Source organism: Schistocerca serialis, chromosome 3, assembly GCF_023864345.2.
Source record: "Schistocerca serialis cubense isolate TAMUIC-IGC-003099 chromosome 3, iqSchSeri2.2, whole genome shotgun sequence".
Lineage (NCBI taxonomy): Eukaryota > Metazoa > Arthropoda > Insecta > Orthoptera > Acrididae > Schistocerca > Schistocerca serialis.
This window is the reverse complement of record NC_064640.1, coordinates 599,563,500-599,586,303: the sequence shown is the minus strand read 5'-3', so window position 1 is coordinate 599,586,303 and position 22,804 is coordinate 599,563,500. Positions and strand designations below refer to the sequence as shown.

At 37.4% G+C, this 22,804-nt stretch overlaps 1 protein-coding gene across 1 annotated transcript in view; it reads left to right on the top strand.

The window, feature by feature from the left end:
* The window catches only part of LOC126470479 (nipped-B-like protein), a 392,610-nt gene extending 377,860 nt beyond the window's left edge, over positions 1 to 14,750 (top strand). The window contains exons 28-34 of the mRNA XM_050098348.1: positions 1,911 to 2,101; positions 2,299 to 2,613; positions 2,744 to 2,890; positions 7,249 to 7,481; positions 7,567 to 7,741; positions 7,839 to 8,009; positions 12,161 to 14,750. Of these exons, the coding sequence (XP_049954305.1) occupies positions 1,911 to 2,101; positions 2,299 to 2,613; positions 2,744 to 2,890; positions 7,249 to 7,481; positions 7,567 to 7,741; positions 7,839 to 8,009; positions 12,161 to 12,346 (1,418 nt within the window). The 3' untranslated portion in view covers positions 12,347 to 14,750. The remainder of the gene's footprint in view (positions 1 to 1,910; positions 2,102 to 2,298; positions 2,614 to 2,743; positions 2,891 to 7,248; positions 7,482 to 7,566; positions 7,742 to 7,838; positions 8,010 to 12,160) is intronic.
* The last annotated feature ends 8,054 nt before the right edge of the window (positions 14,751 to 22,804 follow it).

The following is a 22,804-nucleotide window of genomic DNA, read 5'->3' as shown; positions in this document are numbered from 1 at the left end:
ATTGTTATTAAAAGTTTTCCTTAAGTGGTAAGAAGAGAACAGTTAAAAACTATACAGTAAACTCTGAAATAGCTTCTGTGATGGCTGGCATTCTCCCTATCCAGATGTATTGCACAAAATACTATGTGTATCCTGTACAAGACTATCAAAAAGAAGATGTAAGGTGGCAATCATGAATAGTGCAAACTGGTAGTCAAATGTCGCCAGTTCTATCGCTGTAGCAAGATGGAGCAAGGCTGATAAAAGTATGCTAGTGCTGCATATATTTACCAGTAATAACTGCAGCTGTACCCAGTGTTGCCGTCGACTCCTTGCATTGCTCAATGGGTTACTATGTGGATGACCAATGGAGCTGCAACTGCGATAATGTGCAATCAAGGTAAACAATGTGTTCATAGGTAAAACTACTGTCTCCGTACTCTGTAGCAGATAACAAATAATACTAAGACTGCTCACTAAAGCAGTCAGAACATGAACCCCTTCTTCTCTGATTGAGCATAGCCTCAGTTTCTCCAAGTCTGCACCAGCGGCTGCCCAATCGTGTTCTTGCAAGAAAATTTCTGCCAATCCCCTGTCTTACCCCCACATTGTGTGCGCACGAATCATCGCCCCACATCACACGATTTCAGCCAATGGCTGGCTTCTGGGAGGCATTTAAGTTGAAATGTTCTTGAGGCTTCTCCATCGCTACCAGAACTATCGGACTGTTTCTGCAGAATCCCATGCCAAGACCAGGGGTGTGAGGGGCTGTTCAGGAGCACACCTCGCCAACAAGACCCGTAGCAGCACCAGACTAATTTTTTGTGTTAATACGATGCCTTGGCCACAAAAAAGTGAATCTGGACCAGCTTTCCAGGTAGCGGAGAAATCATAGGTTTGAGTTTTACGGTGTGGAACAAGGGTGCCATCCCACCCCCATCCTATATAAAGCCTGCCAGCCACCAACAGCAGCGTGTCCACTGGCTTTCTCTCAGGCTACCAGTGGAAGCTGCTATAAACTGCCCCAACTCGGCCTTTCCCTAGTTTCATCACATAGGGCACGTTGCGGTTCGTTCACAGAAACTGAAATTAGCTGAATTATTTTCATCTGCTACAAAATTTGCTATTAGCATGAAATGCGACATTGTCACCTCTTGCCCCACTTGGGCACTCCCATGTGAAGATGTAGAAATATTCAGAATGATTCTGCAAAACCATATGCAAGGTGCATAATTGTTTATTAAAAATGTAATGTGGGCTAGTGATGTGGGTCATGCACTCATTGTGGAGGGAACACATTGATTGGCACTTCGCAATTGGCTGTTGGAGAATGCGTGATGTATGTGTGCAGAACCCAGCTCAGACTTGACTACCATTTTCGTGACTGCAACTATAGCCTTTTTTCATCCTCTGACCTCATTGTCTGCAGTTCTGTCCCATAGAGTGCCACCCTCCAGACAAAACACTTGCCAAGCATTTTCCTTAGACCTTTATCTAGTTTGCCACATAATAATCTCCACTTTCTATTGAAAGCTTCCTTTGTAATATCAATGCGAGTTTAGCCTGCTGATGACATCTCAAGTCTTCAGTGATTGTGCTTTGAAAATATTTAAATGCTCTTACTTGGCAAATAACAAGTTGTTCTATCTTAATATTTGCTAGTCTCCATCCTTTGCTGATCGCCATAATCTTTGCTTTTGCTGTTTTGATTCTTGTCTCTCACACAAGCTTCATTCAGATATTTTAGCATTTTATTTACAGTTAATTCTGTTTTTGCCACTAGTACCATGTCGTCAGCAAATCTTGTGCATTTCGTTCTCTTTCACCCAATACACTCGCCTCTCTTTCTGTCTAAATGTTTTGCAATTATCTCCTCCAGGCATAAGTTGAACAACCTGTATTGTAACCACAATTTATTTATTTATGTACAGGGGCCAAGATGTCAAAGCAAGAAAATCTGAAGGAAATGGGAGATGTTTCATCAGGGATGGCAAGTACTGTGATACAGTTGTACCTGAAAGAAATCCTAGAATCTTTTTTGCATCCAGATATTGGTGTTCGCCATGCTGCACTTAAGGTTATCCAGTTGATTCTTCAGCAGGGTCTTGTCCACCCTGTGCAGGTAATTTTGTTAAGCTAACACGCATATTTGTGATACAGTTTTATCAACATTTTACTAATACATTCATTGAAGTGTTTTAAGGAGTCAGCGTAATCATTTGAGCATATTTGCCAGTTTTGATTTTTAATTGAAAGTGCAAGTACATTATGTTTATCTGTATAAATCCACATAGTAATGTAATGTTATTTGTTTCACAGATAGTACCTTATTTGATTTGCATGAGCACAGATGTGGAGAAAGTTGTTAGTCATAGTGCTGACAAACAACTACAAGATATAGAAAAGAAATATCCTGGGTTTATTCATATGAAAGCGCAGCTAGGAATTCGCTTGTCATACAAACTGCAAAAAATTCTTCAAAATAACAGTATGGGTATAGTAAGAGGCTTTCGTGCACGTGAAGGAGAATATCCCGGTGCTCTCAATGGTTTTTTGTATTCCATATTGCGAGGAACAAAGCAGCAGCGCAGAGCTCTTGTACTTTCTATTCTGAAGCAGTTTGATGAGCAGGTGGTTAGTATTGTGTTTAAAAATCTGTTAATACTTTAGTGATTGGATTTAGTTTAAGCATTTGATGTGTGTTTAACACTTTAGACTTAACTGCTTGCTGTGCAAAATTCAAATAGTTTCTATATAATTTCAGAAAACAAGTCTTTCACAAATGCTATATCTATCTGACAATTTGGCATACTTTCCTTACCAAGTCCAAGATGAGCCACTATTCATCATTCATCATATTGATATAATGATATCTGTGTCGGGAACGAACCTTCTGCAGTCATTCCGTGAGGTAAGTTCTGTTTTAGTTTATACATTGTTTTTATGTAGACAGTTACATTATAAAAAGCCATGTTTCTAAAGCAGCAACATTTAGTGAATCCACCTTCATAGAGCAGAAATATTTGCACGAATCTTAATGCCTAGTATGCCATGAATGCCAATACTAGCCTCCAAATTTTCCTTTTTTTGTGAATAATCTCCTTCTGCTAATTTTTGTCTATATGCTCTGTGTCTGAAGAACTGATTACAATTTCAGAGGGGTTCGTGGAAGATGTGCAAGGCCATCCAGGTATAAATCAATCGTATTACACCTCAGCTGAATACAATCGTGGTGTGGGAATCGCATTGGGCACATCAGTTTTGGATAGTATTTGCCTCCAAATTCAGAGTAGACAGACAGTGTAGTCATTGAGATTGATCGTCTTCTCACTTTTGAATGACTAGATACGTCAAAGTCTGTGACTTAATCATCATCATCATCATCCCTTGCAGTACTGCGTGGAGCTTAGTGCATCATCTGGGAAAGACACCATATCAATCCAGTTTAGTGGTACTATCTGGTCTCTCCATATCACTGTACAGTAGGTCTGATGGCCTTGAGGAATTTTATCTGTGGAAGGAATTGAGTGGCACTATTTGTTGAACAGTCTCCTGTGTGCAGTAGTCCATGGTAAATGCTGTCATCAGTACTGAAGTTGGATAAGTGTTACACACAAACCACTGGTCTCCTGGCTTAGTTGCACCTGTGAACCCTTTTATGAAGAGGAGAAGGTTGTCTGTTCCACAGACTCCTGCATAGGCATTCCTGACAAGAGAGAAGCAACTAAAGGAGTTGAAAAGAAATAAGTCACCAGATCCAGATGGAATCCCAATTCAGTTTTATAGAGAGTACTCTGTGGCATAGACCCCTTACTTAGGTTGCATTTATCATGAATCTTGTGCCCAGTTCAAAGACTCAAGTGACTGGAAAAGAGTGCTCATGACGGCTGTATATAAAAAAGGTAAAAGAATGGACCTGCATAATTACAGACCAATATCCTTAAAATCAGTTTGCTGCAGAATTCGTGAACACATTTTGAGTTTGCATAGAATAAATTTCATTGAGACAGAAAAGCTCCTGTCCACAAATCAGCACGGATTTAGAAAGCATCACTCATGTGGAACTCGGCTTGCTCTTTTCTCATCTGATGTCCTTCAAACAGTGGATAAAGGGCAATGTGCAGTTTCCATATTCCCAGATTTCTGGAATGCATTTCACACAATGTCCCACTGTAGACTGTTAAAAAAAGGTCCAAGCATAGAGAATAGGTTCTCAGATATGAGAGTGGCTCAAAGACTTTGTAAGTAGTGGAACCTAATACATTGCCTCAATGGTGAGTGTTCATCAGAGACAAGGGTAGTGTCAGGAGTGTCCCAGGAAAGTGTGATAGGGCCACTTTTATTCTCTATATACATACCATATTTACCTGATTATAAGACAAGAAATTTCCCCAAATTCACCATCTGAAAAATATGGGGTCATTTATATTTGCAGATTAAATTATTTCTGCTGAGGTCACTGTATTTAAATTATTTAATGGATGAATATAGAGGTCATCTGACATTTACAGATGAAGCTTTCTGTATTGAAGGTCCGTACAAATTTATTTTAAAGAATTCCAAAGTGTACGGCTTAGCAAATGATACTTTCGTTCAAATATGCACGAGGTCTCCAGATACACCAAAGCACTCCTGCACTCAATACAGTATCGACCTTGCTCCAACAATCACATGACATTCGACTTCTGGCACCAGTGCCAGGAATAGTGGAGAAATCGAACTAACCACTCCTTATGACAATCTAATCCTCCACTTAAAAACTGACAGCTTTGTTAAACACAGGAGGAAACAGCATTAAATTATATCAACTTATTAACTTTTGTTGGATTTGAACAGGTGTGCCATAAAAATTCTCATATATACATGGATACTGTATACATACAATTATGCTTATTTTTAAGTAAAGGGAACGTTTAGAGGAGAAAATCTTTTCATTCAAAAACCATTACATGATTCTGAACCCAAATAATATTTTACTGGTTGTTGGAAACTGTAATGATTTACCAAGTGTGTTGCAAATGAGAAATTTGACTGCTGTTTATGTCTTAGAATACGATGGAAAAATTTGGAACAAGGTGGCGACATTCAGGTGAAACGAGAAAAAAAATTAAGCCAGAATTAAATGTGTCACAAATGAAATAAATCACATTATACTGACTAAAATTGTTATTACAAAAATGAATTACAGCAAACCTGTTGTGGACCAACAGATGTCACTAGATCATGGACTGAGCAAAAGTTGAGAATTGCACTGAATCATGATTGCGATCATTTAATTATGAATTTGTTGTTGTTGTTACATATGGCCTGCACCCAAGCAGTTATTGCCGTCTGTGCTTCACTGTTGTTACAGCACATATTTGGAGGGGAAACAATGACACCAGCTTGGCTGAGAAGTGAGAACTATGATGAGTGCGAGGACGGGGGTGTTGAGCAGGTAGCAAATTTCACTGTGCTGCCAGCCATGGGAATCAACACTGTGAACTTTGGATTTTAATGAACATCTGCCACATTTAAAAATTGCAGTTTGCCTGAATCTATTTGTACTCAGATTCAAACTAACTTCAAAATTGGACAAATTCTCAACAATAGCACACACATCTGCAGGAGATGGTAAAAGTCTAGATTGGGGCTAGTGGTGTACTTATGTGTTTCATGTAACAATGTTGTCAACGCTCACTGTTGGGAGTGACGGGAATGATAGGGCATGGGTCAGCTGCCGGCCAATGAGGGAGCAGCAGACTGGCTTTATGTTTGGCAGCAAGATATATTGTAACATTCTCACATAAGTATAGAAGCAAAATCTAGGTTGATGTGGATGACTAGGAAAACCAATCCTATATTGTTTGAATACAGCATTAATAATGTGTTGTTTGACACAGCACAGTGATTAAATATCTAGGTGTAAGGCTGCAAAGTGATATGAAATGGAATGAGCACATCTAATTGATAGTCGGGAAGGACTTCATTTTGTGGGAGAATTTTGGAAAGTATACCTCATCTATAAAGGAGACAGCATATATAATGCTAGTGCAGCCCATTCTTTAGTACTGCTTGAGTGTTTGGGATGCCCACCAGGTTGGTCTAGAGGAAGACCTCAAAGCAATTCAGGGGCATGCTGCAAGATTTGTTACTGTTAGATTTGATCAGTATGCAACAAAAATGCTTTGGGAACTCAAATGGGAATCCCTCGAGAGAAGGTGACACTTTTTGTGAGATGCTATTGCAGAAACTTAGAGAACCAGCATTTGAGGCTGCAGATCAGTTCTACTGCCATCAACATACATTTTGTGTAAAGATCATGAAGGTAAAATGAGAGAAATTACGGCTTATTCAAAGGCGTATAGACAGTCATTTCTCTCTCACTCTGTTTGAGAGTGGCACAGGAAAGCAAATGACTAGTAGTGGTATGTGGTAACCTCCACCACGCATCGTACGGTGGCTCGTGAAGTATGTATGTAGATGTAGATATTGGCTGACCAGTGACAGCCACAATACAGTTCACTGAAAAATTATTGCCTTTTAGTGATGCAAGCAGTTACTACAATGGGGTACTACAAAAACACTTTTATTTAGCTTCTGAGACGTTAGACATACAGACGTGCAAAATCGAATCTTGCAGTGTATACAGTTTTGGCTAGTTCATCACAGCTCCATGGAATGCATTTGTTACTTATTCTTTTAGGTAGTCTGTTTGTAAATTTGGTTTTTCCAAATTCATTAAGGTCAGTACAACTTTTTGTTATATGTTATTTCATTTATGATGCACACTGTAGTTTATGGACAGCTATTTGTACAAATACATTAAAATCTAGCCTTTTTTCCTTCCATATTGTTATTTAAGTTACCAGGTCTTTGAATTTCTTCCTGATCCTCTCACTTTCTTTCAACTCGCCTTCTCCCCCCCCCCCCCCCCCCCCCCCGTCACCCCCCTCCCCCAATTGCTTCCCCCTTAAAAAAATTTGTTGACCACATTTTGTCTGTGGACTTAATCTTGTTGTGCCTGCTCTCGTTATTCTGTTCCATCTGTTCCCATGAGTCTCCCTACTTAGTTACCTGGTTTGTCTCCGGCAAAATATCAACTTCTCTCTGAGAATTACTGTGCAGCATACACCTACACCCCCCCCCCCCCCCACCACCACCACCACCACCACCACCACCCTCTCTCTCTCTCTCTCTCTCTCTCTCTCTCTCTCTCTCTCTCTCTCTCTCTCTCTCTCTCTCTCTGCTTTTTGTCACATTATTAATATTTTACAATTGCCTTTTTAGGCTCTCCTGCCAAATAATAATGAACCTCAGGCCACAAAAGTGAACCCAGAAACAGGAAATGCAGTTCCTGTTTACTATGAAGAGGAGGATGATGATGAAGATGAAGACACACTTCTTAGTAGAGTTCCAGAGGATACTACAGTTTTACAAGAGTGTGTAACTGCATCTCAAGGTTGCCTGCTGCTGCTTGTTTTAAAACAGCACCTCAAAGACCTGTATGGAATCAGTGATGCGTAGGTGTTCAGCTGTGTCATTTATTGGAAAGCCATTCTTCATAGTGCACTGAGACTCTGGTTAATTTTGTAAATTTTATTACAGGAAAATAACACAATATTCTCCATCAGAGTCTGCAAAAGTATATGAAAAAACTGTCAATCGTCGAACAGCATCACATTTTGATCCTAAAAATACACTTCAAAAATTAAGACAAGGTTCACCACCACCAGTTCTTGATGAAACAGCAAGAAGAGCTCTTATTGAGCAGTACTTGGATGTAAGATTTAATTTTATTTTTATTTATTTTTTTTTTTTTTTTAATGTTCTGGTGTGGAGTTTAATGTATTACTTCACATTGTTAATTTTTTGTTTAGTTCAAGCAGATGATGTTGAAATTCGATCCTGAAGATCCTGATGATGATGATGACCGTATAACAACTTCAAAATCATCTTCAAAACCAGCAGAAGATGCCAAAGAAAACAACGAAGAAAATCGAACTGACCGTACGACACAACAGACTGAAACAGCACAGTCAGAAGTAAAGGTATGGCATTTGTAATGTTAAACTCTTGTCATAAAGAAAAGTAACTGTAGTTGTCAATTTACGTAAGGTAATTGTAGCATTAGTATTCACCCGTACTAGAAACAGTTTGTTAGCCTGCTCCTTCTTTTCCTCAAACTTCCTTTTAACCAGGTACACAGTCTACTGAAGACATAAAGGAAATAAAGCAGATCAGCTGAAACTATATTGAAATTTGCACGGTTGTTTACATTGAGGTGACAAAAGTCATGGATACCTCCTAATATTGTGTTGGACTGCAGTTTGGCTGGCATAGTGCAGTGGCTTGACATGGCATGGACTCGACGAGTTGCTGGAAGTCCCATGCAGAAATAATGAGCTATGCTGCCTCTATAACCATCCATAATCGCGAAAGTGTTGCCACTGCAGGATTTTGTTTATGAACTGACCTTGCAATTATGTCCGATAAATGTTAAATGGGATTCATGTCAGGTGATCTGGGTGGCAAAATCAGTCATTGGAATTGTCCAGAATGTTCATGAAACAAATTGTGAACAATTGCAGCCTGTGATATGGCATATCGTCATCCGTAAAAATTCCATTGTTGTATAGGTACATGAAGTTGATGAATGGCTGCAAATGGTCTGCAAGTAGTCAAATGTAACTATTTCCAGTCAGTGATTGGTTCAGTTAGACCAGAGGATCCAGTCCATTCCATGTAAACACAGCCCGCACTATTATGCAGCCACCTCTAGTTTGCATAATGCCTTGTTGATAACTCGGGTCCTTGGCTTCGTGGTGTCTGTGCTTCACTCAAACGCTATCATCAGCTCTTACCAACTGGAATCAGGACTCGTCTGACGAGGCCATGGTTTTCCAGTTGTCAAGGGCCAAGTATATGCTGCAGGCAAGGTCATGCTGTTAGGAATGGCACCTGGGTCAGTTGTCTGCTGCTATAGCCCTGTTATGCCAATTCTGCTGCTCTGTGTTAACAGATGTGTTTGTCATACACCCCACATTGATTCCTGCGGTTATTTCAATCAGTGTTGCTTGTGTGTTGGCACTAACAACTCTACACAAACACTGCTGTTTTCAGTCATTAAGTGAAAGTCATCAGCCACTGCATTGTCCATTGTGAGAGGTAATGCCTGAAATTTGGTATTCTTGGCACACCGTTGACACTATGGATCTCTGAATTTAGAATTCGCTAACAGTTTTCGAAATGGAATGTCCCATGAGTGAAAGTGTTTGAGTTGTAACTCCATTTTAAGGTGACAGTTGTACATTTTAATCAGCACAGGTTTCAGGAATTTTATGCATTTTTGTTTTATTAGTCATATGTCTTGTCAATGAAAAGTGTTACATCCAGATGCTCTTCAGAATAATGAATGTTATACACAGCAAAAAAACTGCTCGACTGCTACGGTCGCAGGTTCGAATCCTGCCTCAGGCATGGATGTGTGTGATGTCCCTAGGTTAGTCAGGTTTAAGTAGTTCTATGTTCTAGAGGACTGATGACCTCAGATGTTAAGTCCCATAGTGCTCAGAGCCATTTGAACCATTTGGAAAAAAAAAAACTGCTGAAAATGTAATGGTGTTACATTCCTGAGAGCTGCGTAGGTGAAGTAAAAACTAAAGAGGTTTTTCTCTGAAATGGAGACTACACACTTTTGTGTGTTGGGTTTCAAACAGTTTGAAACTTGACAGAGAGTGACCACCACAAAGCACTTTTATGTCTCACAATAGTGAATGGAAGTTTGAATGATGTCACTGTGGTATATGCCAGTACAGTGGGCAACCTACCCTGCTGACAATCCACCATGCTGTAAACTGTCAATGTGAACATGGTCTAACCTTGAAATTACCCTTAGAGACATGCTCACAGACTGAACAAGTTACACAAGCTGCATGTTGTGGAGATGACACAGTGAACTGAGAATGCAGGTTTACTTTTGTCTGTTATGCAGTTGGCTGTACATAAATAGCCCCTTGGTTCAAAAGAGTATTGAGTGTGAGGTTTCAAATGAGGTGGTGCAAAACCTTTTTAAGATGTGTATGAACAACCCATGTTTAGTTGCTGGTTGGTCCCTCCCTCATCTACTGTTAATTTTACTTTTGTAATCATCATCATCTTCTTCTTCTTCTTCTTCTTCTTCTTCTTCTGTCTGGAGATTGTTTTGATGCAGTTCTACACGATAGTTTATCCTGTGTGAGTCACTTCATCTTCACATAACTATTGCAACCCACATCTGCTTGAATTTGCTTACTGTAGTGAAACCTTGATCTTCTCTACAATTTTTGCTCCCCCTCCCCTCATCCCCCACTTCTATTCATAATCAGTTGGCTATTCCTTAATGCCTGAGAATATGTCCTATTGATGGATTTCTCCTTTTAGTCAAATTGTACCATAATCTTCTTTCCTCACTAGTTTCATTCAGTATCCCTACATTACTTATCCTATCTGCTGATCTAATTTTCAGCATTCTTCTGTAGCACTTCATTTTAAAAGCTTCTCTTCTCCTTAATAAACTTAAATTTATATTAGACATTAATTTTTTGCATTTTTATAAACACTTTCTTTTCTGTTGCTAGTCCGCATTTTATACCCTCTTTATTTCCGCCATTGTCAGTTATTTTGCTGAGCAAATAGTAAAACTCATCTACTACTTAGCATGTCACTTCCTAACCTAATACATTCCAGTCAACTGATCATCCAAGTCTTCTGCCATGTGCTGGAATTACAATATCATTAGCAAATGTTACAGATTTTATTTCTTCTCAATGAACTTCAGTTCTGTTTCCAAATTTCTCTTTAGTTTCTTTTGCTGCTTACTCAATATACCGACTAAATAACATCAGGGATAAGTTACAGCCCTGTCCCACTCCCTTCTCAAACTACTGCCTCCATTTTGTATCCTCAGTCTTAAAACTGCAGCCAAGTTTGTGTGCAAGTTGCAGATAACATTTTGCTTCCTGTATTTTATCTCAGCTAGTTTCAAAATTTGAGTGTATTCTAGTTTACACTGTCAAAACCTTCCCCCAAATGCATGAATGATACAAATGTAGGTTCATCTGTATTCATTCTATCTGACTTTCCTTTTCTCAAATCTGTCTGTCTGTCTGTCCGTCTGTTACAGTAAATGGCATTTTGTCATATCTTTTTTTCATATTCACAAGGCCTTCTTTGAATTTATCTCTGATGTTAATGTGGGAATTCACACCTTTTGCTGTTTATATTATGCAGTGGACTCATAAAATACCTGTGAACTGAAAAGCTGAAAATTAATGGTATTTGTCTTACTTTCACCCTTTTGTATTTTGGATGAATATTAGTAATTTGTGGTATACGGTGTTTCTCAGTCACAATCTGATATCAAAAGTACGTGTAAATAATGTACAAAAGCCACCACATAATGTTAAATGTAAGAATGGCATGCCACAATGACATTTCTGGTTGTTTCGATGACATCTACTAGTATATGCATGAACTGTGTGTTCAAGACTTACCAACCAAAATCAAGTATCACTTCTGGAAAGAATGACATTTTGTTGTCAGAGAATGTGATTGTTTGAAATGTTCACACTTCATTTTCTTTTGATAAAATTACAGAATGATTCAAAAACGTAACTGGTTCATCTTTCACCTGTGTGCTCTATTCAATATGAGAAATCATTATGTTCCATTGTGATCACTGTTTGCAGTTATCATTGTAGTGGCTGTCAAACTTTAATGTATTATTTATTCATTTATGGAATATTTCATTAGTTCTTGGAGAAACAGAAAAATATTAAAACCTGAAATACATAATCAGTTGTCTGGTGATGACCTAAAAAGCCAAAAGCTTTTTCACAATAAAATATAAAATAAGTATTATTATGGAACATTAATACTGTGTGTTTCATTTTTAATATTATTTCTTCATTTGTCTATGCATAGCATTGGTAAAATATAATAAACATACTTTTTCTGTTCTCTCTGTTCCTCTCTTAGGTCAGAAAGTGGTCAGTCTAAGTCGTAGTAGTTAATGTTTTGAAACTTTCTGTGATTCAGTCAAATGGAAATAACATTACTAGTTGCTGAATCTTTGTGTAATGTTTGTGTCATGCAGTGATATTCAACATAAATGCATCACCTTGATTTCTGAATGCTTGTTATTACAACAATGTTGTTTCAGGAAACACCACAGAGGGTACCAAAGTTAACCATTGTACCTCCTAAACCACCGGAATCTCGGCCACATCGTGCTCACAAAGCACACAAAACAGAACGGCATAAAAAACACAGGCACAAAAAGAAGAGACGGAAGATTGCTGATGAGGATAGTGATAATGAATACAGTGATCCTGATTTTCTTGTGTAAAAAAATAAAAAAATAAAAAAAAATTGTTGTGTACAGTGATGACAGTTTTTTCTGATAATGTGTACGAGATGTGTTATCACATCTGAACTTTTGCAAAACTTTTGAAGTGCAATGAACGGACTGTTTCACTAATTTATTATGAAGCACAAATTAATTTGAGGTATCTTGGAAAGTGAAAAGTTAATTTATTTAAAAACTGGAAATGTGTTTCTTTAAAAAAAAGGACTATATAAATATCAGAGTATGTTTTATTATTTTTTACTGAAATTTTATTTGACTTACCTTTTTCAATCATGTGCACTACTAAAGACTGCACAGCAGCCGACTATTCCAGATGGTACAAAAATCATTGTGTTAAGCAATATGGTAGATGAAATGAAGAGTCAAATTGTGGCTGTTGCTATATTCTGCAACAGCTGCCCTTATATTTTTAATCATGGGACCCTTCTTTCTAGGAAAGAAAGACCCTATTTCAAAAGTAAGGTGTGTGTGAAAGTGTGTTCATGTATGCACGAGCAAGTGTACATATGCGTGCATACATGTATATGTGTGTAGTGTGTATATGTCTGTGTGTGTGTATGGATGTGTGGTGTGTAAATATAAATATATATATATAAAAGTATATATATATATATTTAAATCTATAAAAGTGTAAATTCTTCTACAAAAGCCAACTATGGCTGTAAGTTTGTAAAGTAGCCAGGAAGTTTTTTTTTTTTTTTTAATTACCTGGCATAAATTCTATCAGAGCTTTCATAGTATGGTGTATTCCTTTTTTCCCCACTTTTTTTTATTTTTATTTTTTTTAAATCATTGCTTGTATTATTTTTACTTGCGGTCAGTCGCTACTGGGTAAATCCGTATATGTACAGTTCTATAATTTGAGATGGAAATGTTTTGTTGTCTGATATGAACATGTACTATCAATAATATTCATTTTGAAAAGTATTAGCTAGTGATTTTGAAACAAAAATTTCATGAATTTAATTTATTATTGATATTAGTTTCTTCCTTAGAATGGCATAATAAAATGAATAGAACTCGTATATATGCCACCTTGTTAATTTTTTTTTTATTATTATTTTACTTGAATGTGTTTGGCGTGTAGCACAGGCCTTAACCCGTTATCCTAAACCTCTCAGTTCTTGGCGGCAAAGATCAAAGACCAAGGTAAATTCATGTTTAGGCTGTTAAGAGAATGTAAACCAATTTGCCAGTATGATATTACAGGACAATTGTGGATACTTAATATCAAGTTTTCCATAATACTTGCGTGCAGTTTTTAAACATTTGAGTACCATTTCAGAAAACTATTTTTTGACAGGTGTGGTGTTACTGAACATTCAAGAGACAAAGTCAATGTGAATTTATGTATTTTTAGAAATTTTAATTTACACACATGCAGCCTATGAATAGCTGTTATGGAAACATCAGGCTTTTTGATGAGGCAAATTGCAGTTACTAATTTACTGTACACACAGCAAAATTTGGAGCCTCTGCCTTGTTTAGTTTACAAGTTTTATAAGTTTCAGGACTTGATACATCATATTTTACTAGCAGGCAGGCCCTTTGTTTTCATAGAGAACCCCATAATATTTTTGTTACCTCCTTCAGATGGTATGATCGTGTTTGTTATTTCAGTATGTTGTTCATATTATAGTTAACAAATTATAGTTTTTAATATGCTGGTCACCCATACTTTTCATGTCACTGTCATTGACTAAAATGTTAATTTCAACAACAGTGATTCATTATTGTATTTTACTGATTAAATCTTTTCAGTGAAGGTGTGTAGTGTTGGTCATGCAGAAGCCAGAGAGTAAAAGAGTTTATTGTGTTTTGAAGCTTAAATAAACCATATTCTACACAATAAAACATTTGATCAGTTGATGACCTCATATGGACTACATTTCAAGAATGTATTCATTTTTAATAAAATGTGAGATTTATTATAGTACACTGTATTTTGTTGTTTAATCCCTATTAATAAAATTGCAATGTTACATGACTGAAGGGTCTTTAAAGTATTCCTTCATGTAGGATACATTGGTATTTCATAGCAGAAAATTTAGTTAGAATAATGGCCTGAGAATTTGTGTGATATAATTGATATATGATTTAATCGTGAAAGTCTGTATTTCAGTAGGAATGACATTTTATTGTAACTTGTCTTGTTTTGTTGGAATAATCTGTTAATTATTTTATATATCACCTCATTATCTCCAGTGTGTAACAGCAAGGCTTGTAAGTCACATTGATGGCACTTTAAATGCTCCTGAGGAGAGCTGTGTGATATCGAAATAGTTAGACTGTTTGATTTATGAATATTTTTCTGTTAAAATGTTGCAGAGCAAACTTCAATGTACAAGTTAATTAAATTTACAAGTTTGGACATAATCGTAAATACGTTTGGTACTATCCATAAACTGCTTTAATCATTTTTGGGTATCATTAGATGGAGTGATATATTATGACAACACAAATGAGTAAACACCCAAGTAATGCTGTTCATTGGTATGGGCTCCTGATATTTATTACCATCATCTGAATGAATAAATGAATGAATGAGATTTCCCTCCGATTGCTACAGGTATATTCCCAAGGAATTAACCGCAAAGCCTACACTCAATAAAATGAATTTATTTGCCCTTACATATTTCAATATGTTTTGTAAAATTCTTCCATTATATTAAGTCTTTTGTGTAGTGTGCATGAACTTCGGTCTTGTGGTGAGGTTGTGAATGCACATTAAGCCTAATGATACACCTATGACAGATACACATTTCACAGATCTTTGTGTGTGTTAAGCATTGCTGATACTGACTGAAACACATACTTACTGAAGTGCCAGTATAAACAAACACAAAGTAATAAAACCCTGTCCATTGTCCTTCATCAGTGAGTGCCCCAGGGAAGTGTGGTAGGGCTGATAATTCTCTATATACATAAATGAATTGTCGGACGGGGGGAGGAGCAGTCTATGGCTGTTTGCTAATAATGCTGTAGTATACGGGAAAGTGTCATTGGCTGGCTGTAGGAGGGTACAGGATAACTTAGACGGAATTTCTATTTGGTGTGATGAATGAGAGCTTGCTTTAAATGTAGGAAAATGTAAGTTAATGCAGATGACTATAAGAAAAAAAAACCATGTATTGTTCAAACACAAAATTGTGTTGTAGTTGTATGGAGATGAAGAGGCTTGCACAGGATAGACATCAGTCTTCAGGCTGACGACCACAACTACTACAACATTGCAAAGCAATATGAAATGGGACAAGCACTTAAGGTCGGCAGTAGGGAAGATGAATGGTAGACTTAAATAAGACCATGTTTACAAGGGTGGTTTGAAAATTTCTCAGAATGGAATAGAAAAAAAGTACTTACATCACTGAAACTTTTTTATTTTTCAATGTAGTCTCCTTGTAGATTAATGCACTTGGTCCAACGATGTTCCAGTGCCTTGATCCCATCTCGAAAATGAGTTTCCTCCAGGCCTTCAAAATAGATGTCAACTCCAGCTATCAATTCTTTTGAAGTGAATCTTCGTCCACCAAGAAAAATTTTCAGTTCTGGGAGGAGATGGAAGTCTGACAGCCATATCAGGTGACTAAGGCTGGTGTCGCAACAATTCGTAGTTTAGTTCGTGTAATTTTGCCATGACGACAGCACATGTGTGCGGGCACACATTGTCTTGATGGAAAATGACTTTCTTCCTTGCTAAACCTGGCTTTCTTTAGTGTATCTTTTGTTGCAGTTTGCCCAGGAGATTAGCATAGTATTTTCCAGTTGTTGTTTGCCCAGTGGGGAGATAATCTACAAACAGAATTCCCTTCACCTCCCAGAACACTGATGCCATGACCTTTCCCACCAAAGGACTTGTCTTTGCTTTCTTTGGTGGTGGAGAATCTGCATGTTTTCACTGCTTTCACTGTTGCTTTTTCTCTGTGATATAGTAGAGCACTCAAGTTTCATCTGTGGTCACAATCTTGTTTGTTTCTCCTAAAATGGGCCAAACATTGTTCTGATATGACCATTCTGATGCGTTTTTGATCCAGCGTCAAGACTCACGGCACCCATCTTGCAGATAATTTTTTAATTTCTAATTCCTCAGTTAAAATGTGATATACCCTTGCAGATGACATCTGGCAAGTATGGGCAGTTTCAAGCACTTTCAGTCAGCGATCCTCCATGATCATTTTGTGCACTTTTGCAACGATTTCTGGAGTAGCAACACATCTTGGCTAACTACTGTGTGGATCATCATCGAAGCTCTCCCAACCAAATGTAAATTCATTTGTCCACTTGGCAACAGTTGAATGGCGTGAATGTCATTTGCTTTTATACCTTTCTTTACGAAGTACTTAATCACTGCTTGAGCCTCAATTTTTTTTTCCATCTTCGCAAATTACTACGCGGGAACAACAACAGCTCTCTTTGAAGAGCACTGATGTGGCACGTGTTTACAGGCAACAGTCCAATGCATATCACATGAACAACTCGTTGCACTAGTACTGACCTCTCGTGGTGATTTCGAGAACTTTTCAAAGCGCCCACGACCCATACAATTAATATGTATTATGTGAATGTCTAGACTGTGTGATCATGATAGTTATTTTCGGAGAACATTTCTGAGTGCCTGGCTAGAAGTTTCACGATAGAACTTGTCCTGGAGCTCACAACTGTAGAATAAAAAAATCAGTTATCATACATGTTATGGCTCATTTAATTCGTAATAGTTGGTATTTAGTACTGTTCGAATGCTTGGGATTGCCACCACGCTGGATTGGAGGAGGACATCGAAGCAATTTAGAGGTGTGTTGTTACATTTGTTACTGGAAGGTACACTTAACATGTAAGTACTATGTAGATCCGTCATGAACTCAAAAGGGAATCCACGAGAGAAGGAGTCTTCCCCCCTCCCAAAGGAATACTATGTAGAAAATTCAGAAAACAGGCATTTGAAGCTGGCTGCAGAATGATTCTACTGCTGTCAATGTACATTTTGCAGAGGGGCCATGACGATAAGAAAAAATTAAGGCTCCTATGGAGGCGTATAGATAGACTTTTTCCCTCACTGTTTTTATGAGTGGAGCCAGAAAGGAAATTACTAGTAGTGGTACAAGGTATCCTCTGCCATGCACCATATGGTGGCTTGTGGAATATGTATGTAAATGTAGATGTAAAAACATAGTATTAGGGACCATGCCAGATAAGCTGATTTTGGGTTACTGTATTGGCAGTACTGTTTCTCATATTGCTGAAAGTGAGTGTGACAATATTAAGGTGTCAAGTTGTTGTTCTTATTGATGCAGTCACCATGCTGCTCTGAGAAAACTGAATGTAAAAAAGAATTACTTCAGATTTTGTGCAGATCCATAGAAAGGAATGAGAACTCATTTTGATTCAGAACACCATGTTGCGTGGGACATTGAATTTGTTTGAAACTTGATATAGCCAACAGTTACTTTTTCAGTGCTAATACTGGAGTCTGCTTATGACACAACTGTAATGTGTGACTTTAGTGGTGAACAAGCTACTCAAACAACAGTTATGGATGATACAATTAATATGTATTATGTGAATGTCTAGACTGTGTGATCATGATAGTTATTTTCGGAGAACATTTCTGAGTGCCTGGCTAGAAGTTTCACGATAGAACTTGTCCTGGAGCTCACAACTGTAGAATAAAAAAATCAGTTATCATACATGTTATGGCTCATTTCATTCGTAATAGTTGGTATTTATGCTTTTAAGATTGTGCATGCATTGAAGGTGATAAGCAGTCAAAATATGTATGCATTTTCTTGTGGGATCTCCAGTATGTAAAGCTGTGCATACTGTTGCATACCTGTTTTAGCCTACCACCTAACTTGCATAAGAGATTGTTCTGTCACAGTTTCTTCTTTTGTTCCCCTGAGACTAGAACTCTGCCACATCATCCACTGACTTGTATGCTTTATCTGTACCAGTCCTCCTGCAGCCAGTGACTTGTGTAGTATACAGAGTGTTCCCACAAGCAACTGAAAATAACCTATTGTTTATGATCCACAGCAGTTTCTCTTTGAGCCAAGAAAGTTCACCGACAGAATGGGATAGTTGCCAGAATGTCAGTGGCATCTACTTGCATTTTTTTTATCAGCCATCTCTGGAAAGACTTGTACAGCAGCAAACTGTGCATCATTTTGTATCTGATTGAGACCAAAAAGAAATTGATATGTATTGCCATTTAATGAAAAAGGGAAAATTCTTGACAGAGTCAGGAATCAAACATGTTTTCTATGGCAGTGAAATGAAATGTGCAAACAGTGTTAGACGCAGGCAAAACTGACAAGTGTGTCTATCACACCACTCAACTCATGACTTCTGTGTTATCAGTAATTTGTTTCAGCTGATACAGCTAACTGGGTGTAATTTCCACTAACCCATGGCCAGCAGAGCAGATGTGACTTACCAATTTTTTGTGCCTATTCACCAATATAGCTATGATTACTGCACATTTACTGGTAACAATTGAAATTGTGTTGGAGTTTGATCACATGAACATCAATGTACACTTGTTACTCATAGTTTCAAAATTAGACAATTGAATAAATGTTCCAGCCCCAGCATATTTAATGTAATCAATTCTGCCTTCTCTGCATAAAAAATACTAAAGAAATTTTCCTCCTTGTCTATTTCTTCAACACAACAACACATCAGAGAATGAGGTTCTCTATCACTGTCTGTTTTTGCGTCTTCATTCATGTGATTTTCATTTTTATTTCTCACCATCTTGAAATTCTTTCAAATATTTTCATAGTTCATCATCATGTGGCAAGTGTTTGTCCCTCGTAAATATGCAAGGGCCAATCACCCCTTTCTTGAGCACACATTACTATTAATAGCCTGTTCAGAAATTAACTTATTTTTTTCTGTTTTCTTATCAACAGCATGGCAGATTTGCCATTGTTTGGCCTCACTATAGGAAAGGTGACTCCACAGATATCAGTAACTACTCTGTGTCACTCCTTACATAATTTTCTAAACTTTTTGAGAAGGTAATGTATTCCAAGGTTGTCACCTATCTGTGTGGTAATGGAACACTTAACCAATCGCAGTGTGAGTTTCAGAAGGCCCATTCTACTGAATCTCCTATTTATACTTTTACTGAGCACATAATAAAATCTGTAAATGATGAAATACAGCCAGTTTATATCTTTTGTTGCTTACTGAAGGCGTTCGATTGTGTAAACATCAATATTCTTTTAGAGAAAATACATTTTTAAGGAATACGTAGTTCAGCACATGCCTGGTTTGCTTCTTATTTAAGGGGAGTACGTACGTCCTATACCCACAGTGTTAAATTTGCGATATTGATGACCCATTATCTCAGAACCTGTGACAGATAGACATCTGAAGTTTTTGGGATGTATAGTATCACTCCTTTTCTGATTACTGAACCAGAATCAAAATGTACAGAGAAATAATTAGCTAGTTATTATTTTTTAAAAGTTGTTCAATATTTTGTTTTAAAAGTCCAGTTTTTCTTCCGTAAGTAAAAAACCGTTAGAGGTAGAGATGTTTTGGGAGGTTCAGTAGCTGTAGTATACTAAATGGTAACATAGTATAAAATTAGAGATATGTATCTGTAATAGTTCCTGAGATAATGGGTCAAATAATTTTAAAAATGTCATTTCTGGCAAATCAAGTTCAAACATTTTATTTGATATTAACTTACACATGGAGGCATGCCAGTTTCTAGAAACAGCCAGGCCATAATCAGCATTATCTGAATCCTGTGCTTGACTATCCTGCAAACCTAGAAGCTTCCTTCTTTTCCTGCCTCTTGCTTCTTTAATCATTTCCTCTGCTGCATGTTGGGCTTTCATGATCCTAAGTTGATCCATTCACTGAAAGGCTTGCAGTGTGTTGGCACCTGGAGTGATACCAAGTTCCTCTAGTATCCCAATTCTTCCCTTTATACCATCATTAAACGTTATCACAGCATCACAAACACCCAAGCATAGAGTTTTCCTTCCTACAAAGACATTTTTTGGTATGCGGGTCCAAATTACATTATTGAAAGACTCATTTGGGTTTTGTGTTCGACCATGGAGACATTTGGAAAGGAGGTCAGGATGAGCTAGTTCTCTATATATTGGTTTAATAGCTTCCATCACTGCAGACAGTATGCTATTTTTGTGCCTAAATTGTTCCTTGCTACCTGCTGCCTGAGCTTTGCGGTACTTGCACCATGAATCAGCACCAGGTGGACAAAGACCATGTATAGGTGTAACATCAGTGGAAGATTTGTGGAAGAATGTAGCCCACACTGCTCATTTCATCCCTTGTAGGTCATGTGTATTGTTTCGTATTGCCATTCCATAATAATACTGGAGTTCATCAATGTTTTTGTCTGTAAGTCTTCTTTTACCATTTAGAGTCTTTCTATCTGATAACTTTTCTTTTCATTTTGTCTTCTTCAATTTTCGGAGACGTGTTACCATCTGTTTTTGAACGTGGCCCACACAGTCAATCTTAACAATCTGCTTTCCACTACTGATTTCCAAGCTTTTAAATCACCATACTCAGTGTAACACACACCTCTCTCCTGTTGTGAACGTCTGAACATAGAAACAACTGCTGTAGCCACCATACCCCCCCCCCCCCCCCCACTAGTTCCCTCACAATTCTTAGCACAATTTGTTTTATGGCTTTCACTTGTTTCATCAATTGATTTACACTGAATGTCTAAAACTTTACTTGTGTCAACACTAGTGACAGTTGCAACTGTATTTTTTGATTTGTGACCTTTTTTCTGCCATGTGCCAGCAACTGCCACAGATAAATCTGCTGTGTTACTTAATTCTACTGCTTCTTTAGCAGCAGCTTTCATAGAAGCAACAGATTTGACACATTCACCAATTGCTTCTGTGTACTTACTTGATGTGGTTGGTGGGTTTGGCAAGTTCAGTGTTGCACATAATACTTCAGCTGCAGTCAATCCTTTCCCAATGCACCTCATTCCATACAGGAATCTAACATTGCTCTCAAACAAGTCATTCTTGCATTTTTCAGAAGTCCAAAATGATGTCGAGAGCCTGCAAATTTCGCAATGAATATCAAGTTTGTTTGCCCACCGCAAACCTTACATGACACAGCATCTTGCAAAACTTGTCCTAACACACTCAAATCTAAAAGAATATAACCTAAACTATTTTGATCTTTGCCAATAAATAAATCCTCATGGTCTCAAAGTTTCCTCTTTGAAGCACTAGTAGGTGTGTCCTTACCACGGGTCTGTGAAAAATCTATTTCAGGATCAACACTGGATTCAGATTTTGTGATATGCTGATTTCCATGGAAACGTCGCTTCTTAAAACGACCCTTTCTTTTCGTCATCTTGAAAAGAGGTATAAGAGTGTATAATAACACACCAAACCACTATGTTTTCAGTTCAAAACTTATGAAACATGACAACAACAAAATAAATAAACAAAATGCATGTGCTATAGCGCCATTTCTGTTTACACAGTGCATCCAACCTCTTAACACAAACATTAACATGATTTCAAGGAATAAATAGCTGAAAACCACAACCTTCTAGATTGAATAGTTCAAGAGATAGAGATACTTAGGCAAGTCAGTGTAGAACGACTGGATAATTTTACACACGCACTATTAACTTTGAAATGATAAAAACTACACTTCCTATTGGAATTTTTTGACAAATAATTCATCAAATTATTCAGGAGAGATCAAATATTAATGAGATAATAATCCGAAAATGTCACTTTTTGACCAATTCCGCCATACATACTCCCCTTAAGAAACAAAACACAGGAAGTTATCCTAGGTTGTTTGAATAAAACAAAGAGAGACACATCATCTGTGTGGGGAGAAATTACAGTGGAATTTTCATCTTGGCACAGTTCTGTTCTTGTTTTATGTTCAGAACTTGCCATTTTATTTGAATCAGGAGTCAGAATTAGTCCTGTTTGCAGATGATACAAGCATTGTTGTGAAGTATAGTAAAGAAGCATCAACAGAGAAAATAATAAATAATGATTTTAAGAAAATTACTCACTGGTTTTTCATAACTGGGGGAGCCTTAAACTTTGAAGGGGAGGAAAAAAAAACCCACACACTCATCTAGTGTTATACTGTCAAGAATATCCCATTTCCTATTAACCTACTATACCAACATGACATAATAAACAGGGTGTAAAGTTCTAAGTTTTTAGGTGTACACATTGATGAAAAGTTAAATTGGAAAACTGTACAGTGGACATAATAGAACACAATGCTTGATTTGCAAAAGAGAAGGTTCTGGTACTGTGACCTTTCAGGGGATGTTTTCAAGCTTAGACTTATTAAAATGTTATTTTAATACTTTTCTGAGCATTTCAAAAGTGTGAATAAAACTTTTTTTTTTACATTGCTTCAATCACACCAAAAGCTTGATCACACCTTATCTCA